The sequence below is a fragment of the Oculina patagonica genome, chromosome 1, assembly GCF_052425735.1.
Source record: "Oculina patagonica isolate OP01 chromosome 1, crgOcupat, whole genome shotgun sequence".
Classification (NCBI taxonomy): Eukaryota; Metazoa; Cnidaria; class Anthozoa; order Scleractinia; family Oculinidae; genus Oculina; species Oculina patagonica.
This window is the reverse complement of record NC_135758.1, coordinates 6,203,944-6,220,111: the sequence shown is the minus strand read 5'-3', so window position 1 is coordinate 6,220,111 and position 16,168 is coordinate 6,203,944. Positions and strand designations below refer to the sequence as shown.

Below are 16,168 nucleotides of genomic sequence, written 5' to 3'. Positions count from 1 at the left end.
TTCACTGATCTTTTGCTAAATACGAGATCCCTGCGAAACCCGAATAAAGCTAATGCAGAATTTCCTATTTTATTTCTCTTGCAAAGACACAAACAAGCTTAACTGAAAAAAAGGATTTTATTTTTCATTTGCGAGTTATTATTTTAGATATATGGTGAACTCACGTGCAATCCATAAAACAGAAAGCAGATTTTGCTACTAAACAATAACAATAAAACCTACAGTATAAATAACACTAAGTAAAAATATATAAAATAAAATAAAACTGACCAATATTGCAAGGGACCTCTCTTTTCTTAATCCCTAACATCCAAACACTACACTTTTAAAAGTTAACCCTGATTCTATTGACGAAACAAGCAGAAAAAATGAAATAAAAACAATAAAAGTCATCTAACATTCTGAAACATCACAAGACAAAGGTAACGACTTAAAGCAGGACGACTTTCCAATTTGTCGGGGGAATTTTTTGTTAATACAAATTATCTAGTCCGTTATTTCGAATTCACCGACAAAAACTCGCCGATTTGATGAATAGCAAGCACAAAATATCAAAATTTACCTAAAAAATAAGAAAAAAGCGACGCTACACTGATAGGCGTTCTTAAAAACCGCAAGCAGATGGTAAAAGCTTTATTTATAGTCTTAACGACGGTGCAATATCGCAGAAACCGCATTCAAATCGTGCTACATTTACATTTTCGGCGAATGCCAAAAAACTGTTTATGACAAGTGAGGAACTCGTGGTGTCTACAGATTATATCGATAAGAAAAAGAATTAAAACAAACTAAAAACAAAAACGGATAGGTCACAGAGGTATTTTTTTCATTTTTTGCGAAGAAACTAACCGATTTCAATACGACGTAATTGCAGCAGTGTGTTCAAATTTCGCAGCTAACGCCTTTCCATGAGTTCTTCTGTTTTATTTTATCTATCTGTGTTCGTCCGGCTAAACATTGGGAGATCCGTTTGCTGCTGTGATGGGTTTTTGCCTCACTTGGTGCTTGCCGAGAACTCACTTGGTCTTAAATCAGATATTTAAGAATCACAAGCGTGTTGTAGCGACATGATGTCGCGAAATTCTGGCTTCTTTGATACGTAAGCACCTGCTTCGCGGCTCGACTATTCACAAGATGTTTTCTCTTTCGTACAACTCACTATTAAAATTCCAGCCAACAGTCTGCTACTTTACGACCACCTTTTGATCGATCATTCACCAAATAGTTTTAACTCTAAGAGGCATTCTTTATCAAAAACACAAAAATCCCAGCATCAGTTTAGTAGCACATACGATGGATTTTACTTAAGTAAATTCCACCCATTGAAGACCCGGCTTTCGAGAGATATTACGCAGTTATAAAAACTTGTCGTAGCCTAATTTGTGAGGATTTTTAGTTAATCTTTTGTTTTAGTTTTGAGATAAGAAAGATATAAGAGAAGTGAAAAAATTAGTCATCGGCATACGAACAAAATAACTGGAGACTTCGGAATCAGAAAAGTTACGCGACAAGTACAATAGATATTCACAAATAATCGTCTACGTTTTCTGACTTCAGCTGCACCAAAAAATGAAGTAATAGTTATAATAAAACTGGTTGTGTTATGATTTCAACTGACAAAAAGATTACCTTATCGATCAAGTTCGTCAAATCCCAAGCCCTGCATCCATCGTCGTTAGAATTCCCCAACTGTACTCACAATCTTCACACAAAGAGCCACATAGCAATACACACACACTTCGTTGTCTTGAAGAATAAAGCATCGCATACAATCATCGAACACTGCTCGCCACTTAAGCACACTGTATATACTTCGGCTTAATAGTGTCTGTTTTGCCACCAGTTCTATATATCCATAAACGATAAAATGAACAAAATCGACAAAAATTAAAGCAAGACATGTATATATCCGATGATTAACCGCGAAATGGATCTTGTTCAGCGCAGTTTACGGAATTTTAGTCCATTAGGACCAAAGGTTGATTTAAAGATTGTCATAATCAGTGCTTCACCTAATTTCTGGATTATTTTCTGCGTTTACAAGGCCGGTTATTTCACGAGAGTTTTAGCGACGCTTTTTACCTCGCAGGTGTAGAAAAATTGGGGTTTTCTTCTCTATCTTTCGGCCCCAATCATTCATTCTTGTCCAAGACATAAAAGAAAGACACACCGAGCAACATCGGTCGCGTTTTGTGTTAGAAACCTGACGAGCGTTTAAGATCTTCTTTACGAAAATTTAATTTATTTAACTCAATCATATAGGTTTCGTTTTGTGTTCTCATAAACGACTCTATAAAACAGTTTAGAGTACGCCATGAAGTTTTTAAAAGAAATTGCTTAATGTGTATCAGACATATTGGTTTTTAAGGGCCTGAAAATGAATAGACTGCCGTAATATGCGAATCAGTATGAAGAATAAATTTAATATATTAAAACAGAGAAACGTGGCCACCGAGAACAATATTAGATTTAAGTTTTGTGACAAGTGAATTGCTATCAGTTTCAGAAGTGACGGTTGGATATTTTTGCTTTACTCGTTCTTGCACCAAGATTCGCAAAGTGTTTGAAAATGGTCCGGGGTTTTTTTTTTGTTTTGTGAAGGTGAAATGGTGTAATTCAAAATTCAGGTGAGTCATGCAGCCGGCTTCCTACAAGAGCTTAGCGTGTTTGCTCTGGGATTTCCTATGCGAGCATCTTAAGTCTGAAAAGACTCACGATTATTTATGGATCTCTATTGTGAATTTGGTGCAAGATTTTTGCCTTGAGGCTCAAAAGTCAAAATGTAGCCACTTTATTCAGCCAGAATACCAACTTTACGAGAAGGCGGAAGGGGGTTGCAATAACAATGTTGTTTTGGCGGGAAAATCGGCGGATAGCGCGACGTTGGTCACGAATGCTAGAAGCATCGCGAAGGGCGATTTTACTTATTTTAGACTGAACCGCATCGCCTCTTTTTCTTCGGAGATTAATTATATTTAAATGATAATCCACTCGGCCGCTAAGTATACAAAAAAGTCTAATGCCATGAAAACAACAAACACAAAGAGAACACGTTGTACGAAAAAAGAAATCGTGTTTTTGCACGAACAATTCTCGATTTAGCGACACGGGCAACAAGCTGAAAATTTTAGACTTGGCCACCGCCAGTAAAACTGCTTACTCGATATGCACATACCAAGGGGCTCCTTATTTAAATATCAAATTGTTTTCTCGTCAACAAAAGACACTTCACCGTGTTTGTGATATTAAAAGTGCTGGTTTCAGGTCGGAACAATGGATCGGAACTACTCAAATAGCAGATTTAAGCGGTAGTATGTAGTCGCAAAATGTCACATGGAAATGCTGATGAGCAGGCAAATAAACTATCATCACTTTTGGATCTTTGTACAGCGCGATTTGCACCAATTAACTTGCCAGGATAACTAGCATATTTTGAGAGTCACTATCTTCTAAACTAAAACTTCGGGAGTATATTTTGTTTTTTTAACAAAGTAAGTAATTACATTAAAAATGTCGTATTTTCATTGTGCAAAGCGCTCGCGATATCTTTAGCATTAAAAAGTTCTTTTTCATTACTGTTCGTTGAAGCACGCGGTTTTATTATGTTCTTTGTACGCACACATTCTAATCAGTAAATTTCGTCGTAATTAATAATTAATCAAAGCCTCAACCCCAAATAAGTAACATAAAATGAATATTTCTCTTGAGTCAATGCTCCGGTCATAACACCTTAGGCTAAAAAAATATTGAAATACTGACAAACCCTGAACTAATTGAAAGTTCTTTTAATTAAAGGCAAATTGATTTGTCTTTCGAGCGCAGCGATTGGTATTTAAAATTTGTTCGCTTTCTTTTAATACAAAGCCGAGAACTTCTACTCTCGTTTACAAAAAAAATATTGTATTTTAATATTAAGATGAGTTGATTTCTATCTTAGTGGGTTTTGCTGGCCAAGCATCCATAAAGGTGAAAAATGAAATCAATTTGAAAATGGACCGATTCCAGCCGTTATATTGGAACTTTCAGCATATTTGTAAACCTTCACCGGCTGAAGCTGTCTAAAAAAGATTTTTTAAATTCACGAGAAACCAAATTAGACACATTATCTTATCTCTTTCGGATATCGTCTCGAATTTACAGATAAATTAGTTTTCTAAAGATTCATTTGGCGAATTAGTATAGTAGATTTCTATTTCTGCGCAAAGAAAAACAATGTAATGTTTATCAGAGATTTCAATAAGCACAGTGAAAAAAGTAATAAAACCATCAAAAGTCGCCAAGTCTCTCGCGATTGCAGGAAAAAAATTCAACATTTCACGCTCCAAATAGACATTTGCAGAATTCATTGAGGCCGTGGAAATAATAACTATGTAAAAATGTTAATGGCGCAATTTAGAAGATTTTATTAATTTCGAGGTAATCACCACGGCATATTTTGCAGCTGTCCGAGACCCTCGTATTTTGTACTTTATGTTTGTCACGTATAAAGAAAACGCATTCACGATGGACTAAAGTTTGTACAAGGATTTCCTCTCTCACGAGCCAGAGTTATTGGTATCTCTTAAGCTTTTCTCCGGGCCATTAAACCCTTTGTGTGTTTGCAAGCAAAGTTGTCGTCGGTGATTAAATCACTTCCTTTTCAGCGCAAATGATGTGCGAACGTTTTTCAAAGTTGTTTTGGAGTAACAATCAAATCAATACTTTGGGCTGATTAGGCTGCCACTCGATATTTACGACTGCAAAATGTTAAAAAGCAGTTTATTTCTGATGTCATGAATCCTGCTAGGTAGGTGGTACGGGGTTAAATGCCACATAAAAACCCTTCAGCGATCGCACGCCGGCCGGTAATTATTTAAAAACCATACGAAAATGTTAGTTTTCTTTAGAGAACAAAAGCCGTAAGCTAAACATGTTTGAGTAATTAGGGAAACGATGAAACAGTCATACATAGTGAATGAATACAAAGAGGTTTGTCAAAGATCAAGGAGTTTCTTTAGCGCGGCACGAGCCGTGTTTTTGTTCATGGCTGGTAACGCTACAGGATTCTTTTTAAGGGGGAAGTGTGGCTCTGCCTCCCGCGCGCTTCGTGGAAATATTCACGGAAGAGGAAATCAAATCAATAAATGCCTTGCCCTGAGCTACACGACCTCGCAATCGCGCGTGATCCCAAAAAACGAAAGAAAAATTACATTAAATTCGACGCCAAGATGTCGAACTTCATCTCTCGTGCCCCACGAAAGCCTGGAGCTGGTGAAAGCAAGTGCTATCGATTTAATTAACAATTAATATTTTATTAATCACGTTAATGACGATTCAGTTTCGTCTAATCACGGCCTATTTGATCAATTATTTGAAAGCCAAAATACTTCATCACAAACAAATGCTCCTTAATTAAGAGAATTACTGTGAGCGCTACATGGCAAGGGCCGCGATGGAAGCGAACCCGTGAGCGAAACGCGCTTGAAAACTCATTGTAATTACGCGCCGTCGAGTTTGGAACGCGCTGGGAGCCGATAGAAGATTGCGCACTGAAAGGCGAAAAAATTATATTACGGGCGCTTAATTTGCCATGCTCTCATGTTCAATTAGCACAATTAAATATTAATATAGAGTGATTTGCTTACATGCTTTCTGATCCGGTGGTGACACCTGACATAATTTTATTAGAAAATAGCGCCACGGCGCGCGGTGATTGGCTAGCCGCGGCTATAGATATTAAATCCGAGGTAATAAGCACTCTACAAAGAAGACCGAAAGTTTGGCAGAATCGCAGAAGATTAGTAATGGAGCCATCGAGCGACGCGCACGGTCCGGTCAGAGGAGCAGCCATGGATCACCGTGAAGATCATACAACGACTTCTTTGCTGGAATTAGTTCCAAGTTTGGAGCACTCAATCGTGGGAATACTTAATCACAACGGCGAGCTAAACGATCAGGATTCAGGTAGGGGCTATCTTGTTAGGGTAACAAATCTTCGAAAATTTTCTAGTCATCATTCACATTAACCCAGCTTTATAAAAAATAAATTTTCTAATGACTTGAGTGAGAGCTCGTTCTAATTTAATTCACTTTATATCTGCCTCAACAGATAGCGCCAAGAACGGTTGTGTTGACGGCAGGAGCTCCCCGACCGAGCATAGGAAGATTGATACTGTTTCTCTTGATGATGAAGATAGAAAGGCTAGTGATAGCCAAAGCGCCAAACAGAAGCGGCATCGAACTCGCTTCACACCAGCTCAGCTGAACGAGCTTGAGAGATGCTTCGCTCGCACTCATTACCCAGATGTGTTTATGCGAGAAGACCTAGCAGCGCGGATTGGCCTCACCGAGTCGAGAGTTCAGGTATACACCTTAAAGACCGGCTATTTATGATTAACTCGATATCAATGGGAGAAAAAAAGCAGTTTAAGGATCTTTTGGTATAATGAAGTTTATGTAACGGTTTGTTTTGCGATGGAAAACAAAAACGCTCGTTTCGTATAAATAGCTCTTAATTCTTGCCACTTTTGCCTGAAAGCCATTCGTACGGGGTAGGCAGACCAGTTAGAGTTTAGTATCTGATTTCTGTTAAATGATAAAATCGTTTACGTCGCCACCAATTTTTTCCGGCTATAATGATATATTTGTATACTTTTCGCTCTAATCACTTTCACACTGCGGAAAGAGTTGTACAAACCTTTCACTTCAAAGAGGCTGTCCTCGGACATTATGTCAGAAAACGCGCAATATTTGCGGGAAGAAATCAAATTTTATTGCTGTGAGGACGATTTATTATTTTTATCGCGGACACAACAAGAATTGCCTTTGTGGTATTAATTTGGTTTTTGTTTTGAGATACGCTTTACCGGCGGTCTTAAGCGAACGAGAAATGGCACGTTCCTTGCGGCTAAATTTACTGAAGATAACAATACTCCGTGTCATAACATATATGCGTTTAAAAGCCGTATATTTATTTTATCGTCTCTTATTTTCGGAGATTTTAACCGTTGGCGTGGCATAAGTCCTATAAAGAAGGCAGACCGCACATTTCTGAATGTACACAATGAATAGATTATTAAAAACACATTCAATAGCAATGGCCAAAATAAACCTATTGGAAATTCTAATGAAGGAAGCCTAAACGGAAAAGGTCTTTCGTGATTTTTAAAAGTTATCTTAGCTATTATGACTAAGAAGTGCAAGTGAATAATAGACAGAGAGAAAGGGAAACTATTATCTCGTAACAGTGTGTCGCAATTGTCAACCGAAGCGTGTTTACACCGGCTAGAAATAATTGCTTTTAAAATTCTAACCAGAATCGAGAGTACACGTACTTTCATTCTTTGGCTTTACGATCGCTTTAATTGCGAGCTTTCTTCTTCGCTAAACTAGATACTCTATTAGTGTGCCGAAGCATGTCAAATTTCGGTTATCATAGATTCGATATTAAACGATGGAAATTAGCTGCAACTCGCCTCCAAACACCTGTTTCAATACATTTTGTGCTTTGATCGCAGACAGCTGAAATTCTTACTGTAGTTTTGAAAGTTCGTTCTAGAAATAAAACGCGGTTTTCGTTTTCGACGCGAGGACAGTGTTATCAATAATTGCGGTAGAGTCATCTTTGGTACGATTTTGTAAATAAGGTCATATCTTCAATGAACCAAGAAAATACTTTTATAAACTGTTTAGAATATCTACATTTGTAGTACGTGAATTTGAAAAGTCACATGTAAGATATTAAATTCTCCCCTGGAGCTAATAAAGGTTTTCAAGCTTGGTTTGTTGTGTTTTAAAGTGGCTCCGAGTCGTCAACGAGAACTTGTTGGCGTCGATCGAGATTTCAAGAAAGACAATGCCCTCTGAAGTAGAGCGGTCTCGTAGCGCTGGACTGAGCTTCTTAGAGAAAAGCGTGATTTGAAAGACAAAGCAACGACCGGTGTTTTTGAACATAATTAGAATAGCTATAAGGCGGGTTGACTCGGCTCTCCAGTAATTACATTTTTCATTTCGCCATGTTCTTGGCCGCGTTCTTATAAAGGAAAGCGAAGTTAAGAAGTGGATTACCTCAAAACCGCCTTAGAATTAAACCGGACTCGGTAACAGACCCTGTTTACTTAGAAGAAATATTTGGCATGGTTCACAATCCGCTATTCTGTGCTACATTCTGCAGCGGAGAACATTGCTTTTTAATAACTTGACGATGTTAAAATGCAATCAAGTCTGCGTAAGCCGTCAGTGGTATAGTCTTGGAGTATACCAACATGCAGAAAGTTTCACTTCCGTCTCTATTGCTTGCAGTTACTGCAGCGTAATAAAATTAAAGATAATTATGACAAAAGTAGAGCTCGTATCGCTTTTGGTTATTCGTATTGTAGTAAGCGATTGTTCTAAGAAACTAAATGATTAGGACTACAAAGGAACCAGACTTTCGACCACAATTATGCTATTTTCGTGTCTTGCTCAACGACTTATAAATCAAAAAGTCACTAAAATACATTAGTATATAGTATTTATCGTTTTCCTGTAAGTTGCACCAAACAAATTGTTCAACATTGTTTTTCGTTTTTGTTTTTAAGGAAGGAATTCTATAATTAGGGTCTCATTTCGCCTCATCAGTACGAAAATGTTAGGCTTTGATTAAATGGAGTCTGTGTTTGAACACGAAGACTTTTAATGTATACATGTTATTGAAAAGAAATATTTTCTTGTACTTTTAAGGTTATCAGATTGTTTTGAACAAATCGTGGCAAATTGAAAATATTAGCCAGCACCACGGGTGGTAAATTTTTAGGCGTGTCAAACTGATGTTTCGTGCTATGAGAGGGAGATAAACATACGCGACCCTGACCCCGCGAAAGAAAAACCTAAACAATTTACTCAAATGTCTAAGCGCTCGTGTACAACTCAAATTAATCGCAAATTGCAAGGAAATGCGACCAGAAACATTAAATGTAACTTAAAAATCACTTTTCATTTAAATCTGACGCCTGTACACTTAGTTAAAGTTAAACTGCTGTTGACACAAAAGTTTGTACAAGGAAAAATTCGTCGCGGATTTGCGCGCTGCAGAATTGCTAAAGGGATTTGATGCGTTGCGACAAGTCACACACGCGGCGGTATTGCACACCCAAGCAATACCAAGACTTATTTACCGGGATATTTTCTGAACCATTGTACAAAATATTCTATAGCGGTCGGCACATTGGCGGCACGGACCTGTGTTTGCTTTAGAGGTATCGATAGGTTACGCCGGGCTGATCAAAGTGTAAAATGAAAACATCAAGTCTTTTGTTTGCGTTTCCTTTTTCTAACAAAACCGAAACTGCAATGAGGAAAAGAGAAGACTAAGTCACTGTACCGTTGCCAAGGTCTTGTAAGACTAATATGACTGTCTCTTCGTCAAAAGGGTTGCTACACTATAGTTTGTTCAAGTCTATTAATTCGAATTTCGCTTTATTAACTACGGTAGGCAAAAGTGCTAGGAGCGGTGTATATCAAAGCTTGGAGTTGGTGAGAAAGTAACCGGCCTCACCAGCAAGAATGTTACTATATATTCAGTGGAGGTTATTAAACAGAAGCCCCCTTTGTCGGCAAAAGACGACTTTCATTATGACAAATCCGTGGCAAACGAAATTCTAAAACTAATAACAAATGGACGAGATATGAGCAGAGGTGGGAAAAGTACAGAGTGTATACTCTGGAAATACAACGATACGTACAGTTTCCTGCGCCACCAAACAATTGTTTGCTCAAAATGATTGTATACTAAATTTAGAACGTTATTCACCTTAACCGTACAAATGAATACAGCGTAAAATGAAAACAGCGTCAAAGACATGCAGGTGAAAGGGCATAAAGTTTTTTGGTGGTATATTGTACTTGAGTGAAAGCGTGTGTTAAAGTTGGCCAACAAAGAGGGGCGCACAACCATATTTCAAGCCGGAAGATAACAAACTTATTTCTGTAAACGTTTAAAAAAGTTGATTGAAAATACATGACAATAAAGAAATAACTCTCGTCTTGTCACTCTTGCCTTTAAATATCGTAGAAGTTACGACAAGATGATACGACAGGATAAGTTTTTATTTTGAAAAAATATCTAAGGGAAATTCAATGTGTGTAGCATATGCTTTCGCGTTCGTATATAGACTGGCGTCGTGATACTTTGTTAAAGGAACGGGTACCAGTTCAAGATCACTTTCACAGCATTAATCTTTGTCAAAATCACAGCTAAATTTGCTACGTTCAGTGATAAAGTTTTCTGAGAAATCTTTGATTTCTCCTATTCAAATAGCAGCTGCGAGTCTGAGAAATATTTGGAAACTTTTGAAGAGTGTATTTCGTGGGCGTAAACGTGCATCTGTTGTGCATAGATCATGGCTTTTCGTTCGATAGGGCTAAAACAGCTTTTTAAAGTGATACTTCAGATTTACCCGTTTGTAACTGAGGAAAGGACCTGAGTTTTGTTCTACATGTGTTTCTTCGCTTTGTTTAAACAAAGTATCATTTTAGTTGTTAACTTGCACTGACATTAATTTTCTTTATCGGTAAATTGGAGCCTTGTTTTATTGATAGAAAAAGTTAACATTTAACGTGCTTTTTCGAATTCCTTAGACATGGCTTTTTGTTATGAAGGTAAGCAATATTTCCTTCTAATTCAAGTATTTTGCTTTCTTATTTTTGCTGGTTAGGCCCAATACAAACTTTATCAAAATTAGCATTTTTCTTGTTTGCACACGAAACTAAACAACCAAGATTTGTCGGCGAAATAAAAGCTAACTATACTTCTGTTTAAGCTATTTTCAACACAGGATAAAAACACCATTTCTTTAGAAAGACGTGATGTCTGAGATTTTATTCGTAGTTGTAAGACTACAATATTTGTATCCAGGGCTGTTTGGACACTAAAAAGCTAAAACAATGTTTAGTTTGCCGTAATTCTCGAGCTTGTTAAATTTCAAGTGACTTCTCGCAAAATACGGAATAATTGTGTGCAAATCGATATAATCATTTTCCGACAATGCCGCGAAGAAGATTAATTAAAAACTTCACTCGTGTGTTTAAACAGCTTTGTAGGCACAAATTTTGGCAGTCCTGGTTTCCTCTCCTAGGCAGAACTTTCTCGGAAAAGGAAGACACCAATTTGATTTCACTACCAGAGGTTAACTATCGAGAACAATTGCTCCATATCCTGAGTATTCAGGGTGCAATTAACGATCTTAATTTCCACATAGATTGGCTCGTTTCAAAAGGCGTGGTTTTGAGTCCTTGTTTTGATTAAATTTTACACTTTTCAAAACACTTTCAGGCGGCAATACAATTACACTTAAGACTTGTTATTCTAAAAGGCAAACGCTTCAGTCGACTGTTTTTTGCCTTATCTTAAATTCGCTGGCAACTTTTCTAAGCTATTTCTCTTATCGTTAACTTTGTCCTCTCGGCTAATCAAGATGTTTAAATTCAGACTAAAACATGTTTTCCTAATATATTCATTTCTTGTAGTTTATGAATAAACTAGATATATTAAATGGTGATCAATCATATTTTATGCTTTTACTCGGGTCACCATACACTGAAACAAGCAGATTTCTTTTTTACTAAAAAAAAAAAACAGGCAAAAGCTATTTTTTCTAAACTATAAATATTTTTGACAGTCTTCATCGGTTTAAATGGTAAAATTTAATTGACAAGTAGCAGTTTAGTTCTGCGTACAAAAAAAAAACAGGAATGCAAAGAAAAAAAATGCTTTTTAGTTAAAAAAAAAAAACAGTCAAAATCTTTATCTAAGTTCTTATGATGAGTTAATTGGCAACACTAACGATACTAAAAGGAAGGGCCTCCCCAGGAACATTTTGGATAATGAAAAAAGAAAACACACAGGCGGAAAAAATAGATAGATGTTTCTTATACACATGTCATGGGCGTCGATAGATTGATAACTAGACTGATAACACATCTGCAATCATGTTCAAAATAGGAACTTAACTGTCTTATTGAAAGAAAAGAGGAAAATGAGCAGTGGAAAAGAAACAACAAATGAAAACCTGCTACAAGTGATTACCCCTTGTGTAGTGGAGCATATTGTTAGTCTAATAGATATTGCTCGCAAATGAAAATGATCTTCTCAGTTAACAACATGCTGAAGCAGTCGATGCAAAGAAATCCCTAGGTCACTTCCACTGAAGAATTGTACCTTTGAATTTTGTGCAGATGTTTTAACGACTAAGTTACGAAGTCGTTGACAAGCTTAGCAATCATGAGCAAATTCAATTTATACTCGTTATGTTTTCACTGATAAATTATATTACACCGTTATCATTACTAGCTGAACTGAGGTCTGACACATCAAAGGCTGCAGTTACTAATTATCTGAGTCGTCTTGTTCTTGGGACTTTAGTAAAAGAAATGACATGTAAAAATACTTGTTCTGATTAACTAATAATTAATAATACTACAGCTATTGAATTTCTATAAAAACAAAGATTTTCATATAACAGTTTTAAGAAGAGAGTAAGTTTATAAGGTGTAGCACAACAGTACACGTTTTTTCTTCTAGATACAACACATCGTATATACAAAAAAAAATGTATGGCAATTTTGCATGTTAAATAATTTGAAATGTATATTCTGCGGGGTTTCTTGCACAAAGGAAACCAGAAGCTTCGAAGTGTGTTCTATTGCTTATATGAGAACTAAAACTTTAAATGCTTTTTTCGTTTCCAGGTATGGTTTCAAAATCGTCGCGCTAAATGGAAGAAACGCAAGAAGACAGCTGCAATTCTTCGTCCTCCTGCCCCAATTCTCCCGTCTCACATGGCTCAGGCATACAACCCAAGCCCCATAGTAGACTCCATGTGTACGTTTCACAATGATCACCGATGGCCCACCACAATGGGTACAGCAATGCCAACAATGGCTCCAGTCACCACTTCTTCTTTACCACTCTCGCCCCCACACCACCCATTCGCACAGACTGGACACGAGGTTCTTCAACAGTCGTACTCGCACCAGGCCTCCATGCCCAGGTCACATCTCAGCATGTCCATCCAACAACAAGCAAACCCGCCAGCCCAGCAAACCTTTCAACAGCCATTTATCGGCACCAGGGAAATGCCCATTTCGTCTTCGCCATCTCTACAAGATATCCAGTGCAGTATTCCCAATGGCGGGGAGTTGTGGCGTGGGTCGAGTATAGCCTCGTTACGACGAAAAGCCCTAGAACATAAGGCCGCTTTTACATATAGATAAGTAAAAGGTTCATTAACATTGCTACAATATGGAGACACTCATTGTTACAATATGGAATCCTAAACAAGTGCAAGGGGCGAGAAAGAAACAATGCACATTTAATGTCATTTTAAGTTCAATATACTTATAATTAAGAAATTTTAAAATATTATAAATTAGGACTTTTTTCTTTCATTTGATGCCACTAGAAGGTTTCAACTTGCTCATGCACTGAAGTATACCCAATTTGCTTACAGATTTTAAAATGTTTCTTCATAGCATTGTTCGCTGGAGAACAAACCTGAATTAAAATTCAGAGCCTCCGTGTAAATTTCTTGTTAATACTTTTGAACTAAAGACGCAAATTTTGCAAACTCACAAATCTTCCAGGATACTTAAACAGAATGTTATATAGTTCTTTATATATAAAACTTGTTAATTCGGTAACATTTATTTGTATTTGAAACATTGGACATCATAATTCACCTTCAGTTCTTTTATATTTGACTGGTTATGTCAGTTTGACAGGATTTATGACATACAGAATTTGGACAAGGCAAGAATATTGGTTAACATTGATAAAAACTATTCTCAAATACGACCTTTAAACACAGGAACACACAACAGTCAATCTACAACTAGAGTGCGAGATTCCATACATTTTTTTATCCACAAAAGCAGCGTGGTCAAACAAACCAGTTTGGTTGAAACAACCCAGTTGAAATCATAAAAGCTTTGACGCACATCAATCATATCAAGTCCTTTACAGTAAAAATGAACGTGTCTGGTGGACGCTAGTTTCAAAAAGTCACGTCGTGATTTACAAAGAATATACATTCGAGCTACAGAAATGACTTGGTTGAAAAAATATACGCGGACTTCTTGGTGAAATTAGCCGGAGTTAGCAGGAAATATGGTAGTTACATCAATGGTACGAATTCAGCTTTACTAAGAGAACAAAAGCATTTGTTGAACATTCATCGTATTCCATCCATTTAAGAAAGAAAAACAACACAAAATTCCATTTATATTCCCTCGCGTTATAGGTAGAAAAGTTTAGTCAATCCAGTTTCAGTATAATATACTGCTTTGTAAAAACAAAGGTTGCTTACATTGAAATTTCATTCTTAAATTAAAGACGCAAAGGTAGTCGTTTTCCTCTTCACCATTGTACATGACACTAATTATTCGATAGAGAAAAACACCATGTAATTTGTAAGCCAGTTGATTTCACACATCAAGGTGTGCAAACTAAGTGATTTATGTGTCGAAAACTTTGTATATATTGAGTAGCTAGTGTTGTATACAGAGAAGATTCAGACGTCATTCCCTCGGTAAAAGCAAATTTATTGAACAAATCTACATATCTTGCAGCTCTTCACTCCTAGTGGAGGGCACTTGAAGAAATTTTAACTTCTTAACAATTTGACGCGAGATGGCTCTTCCGAGCCATCAATTTAGTTACTCTATGCAAGTTTTTTCAGCTGAACACAGTACACTGTCTTTGAGAAGCTAATGTCAAAAAAGAATGCTTTGATCAAGGTACTATTCAAAAGGAGGCTTTAAAGGTTGATTTTTAGCACTGACAGCCTGACCAAACGAAAATAACCCAGTTTTAAATCATATAGCACCACATTCAACTCTGCCATGACGGTTTTCCTTACTGTCATATTATTTTATCTATTTTCTCATCTGCTTATTCAATGATTAAAAGTAATGCTTTCCTCGAACTACGAAAAAACAGTTCGGATTGATCGAAGCGTTATCAAATGTCCAGATGGAGTGAAAAAAGGCTTTTATAATTAATGAAAATAAGATATTGTTAATATTCACCGGAACCACTAAGAAAATACTAAGGAAAGATGTACTTGTGTTGATTTTAAAACATCAACTTTATTTCCATCTTTAGAAACTTAAAGGTCACTGAGCGTATTAATGATTAGATGCCTTTTACCCTTCTTCGGCTGAATCGTTAGCATGTTCTAAGTTCTATTTCACAAGTCTTTATTCCCTTCATCTGGGAAAGCATGTAAAATTTAATGAAAATCGAAACCTGCTTTGTAGGAAAGCACTACGTTTAACGTTGCTCATAAACAGTTTTCACATAATCGCACAAATTTTTCAAACGCATGGAGACAACGACAAAGGGAACATTTTTCCCGCAACTACGTAACCAAAATAATAAAAATAATAATAATAAAGTACGTAGCCAGAAAGTCATTAGGACTGGCGCACCACAATGGATTATTTAATTGCTATTTAAGATAGTAGAAACTATTTATGTTCTTTTTATTGTAAACCTGCATGTGATGTGATCACAGCGAACAGTTATTTTGGGGGCACCATCGCCTCGGGCTATGCTTTGATTGACGACCTAGCGGTTTGCCAAAGACTGAGAGCTTAGCAAGAGAAATGGTCACTCCAGCGTGTAATTACTAAACGAAGTCCAATTTTAAATAAAGCTTTATGACCTGATGATTACTGGCTTTGTCTAATGGCTTAATGTCAATCCCAAGAGATTTTTCTCCGATTCTGCCAAGCTTCTTGAATGGCACTGAACAAACTAGAACCATTGCCGGTCGAATCCCTACAACTTAAACTATAGCCACGCTCTTAAAACACCGCTTCAGACGGTTTCCTTTAGGGCAAAATCGCTTGACCTGGTAAACGCAAATTAGAGCAGTTTACGAAGACAAAAAACGCCCATATTTCGCAATGTCTACTCAGACCGCGAATTTTGCATAGGCCTTGTCAGCGATAAAGGACTTATTGGATAAAACCATTGTGATTATGCATATGCCCTTTTCAGCCTGGAAGTTTCTCTTTAGTAAAATATCGTAGCTTTCGTTTTGAGGTCTCCCTGCTTGCGTCAGCGGGTTGGTTTTAAAGCCAATCTAACAAGACGTGAGGATATCATTCAACCAGGCAATATCAGATTTTTTCAAAACATCTTTATAGA

The 16,168-nt window shown here is 36.9% G+C and overlaps 1 protein-coding gene across 1 annotated transcript; it reads left to right on the top strand.

Annotated features, from left to right (window-relative positions):
• Positions 1 to 2,534: 2,534 nt before the first annotated feature.
• Positions 2,535 to 15,690, top strand: LOC144653504 (homeobox protein orthopedia-like). The gene is made up of 3 exons (XM_078513499.1): positions 2,535 to 5,943; positions 6,089 to 6,342; positions 12,706 to 15,690. The coding sequence occupies exons 1-3, from the start codon at positions 5,625 to 5,627 to the stop codon at positions 13,228 to 13,230; spliced, it is 1,098 nt and encodes a 365-aa protein (XP_078369625.1). The 5' UTR covers positions 2,535 to 5,624; the 3' UTR covers positions 13,231 to 15,690.
• The last annotated feature ends 478 nt before the right edge of the window (positions 15,691 to 16,168 follow it).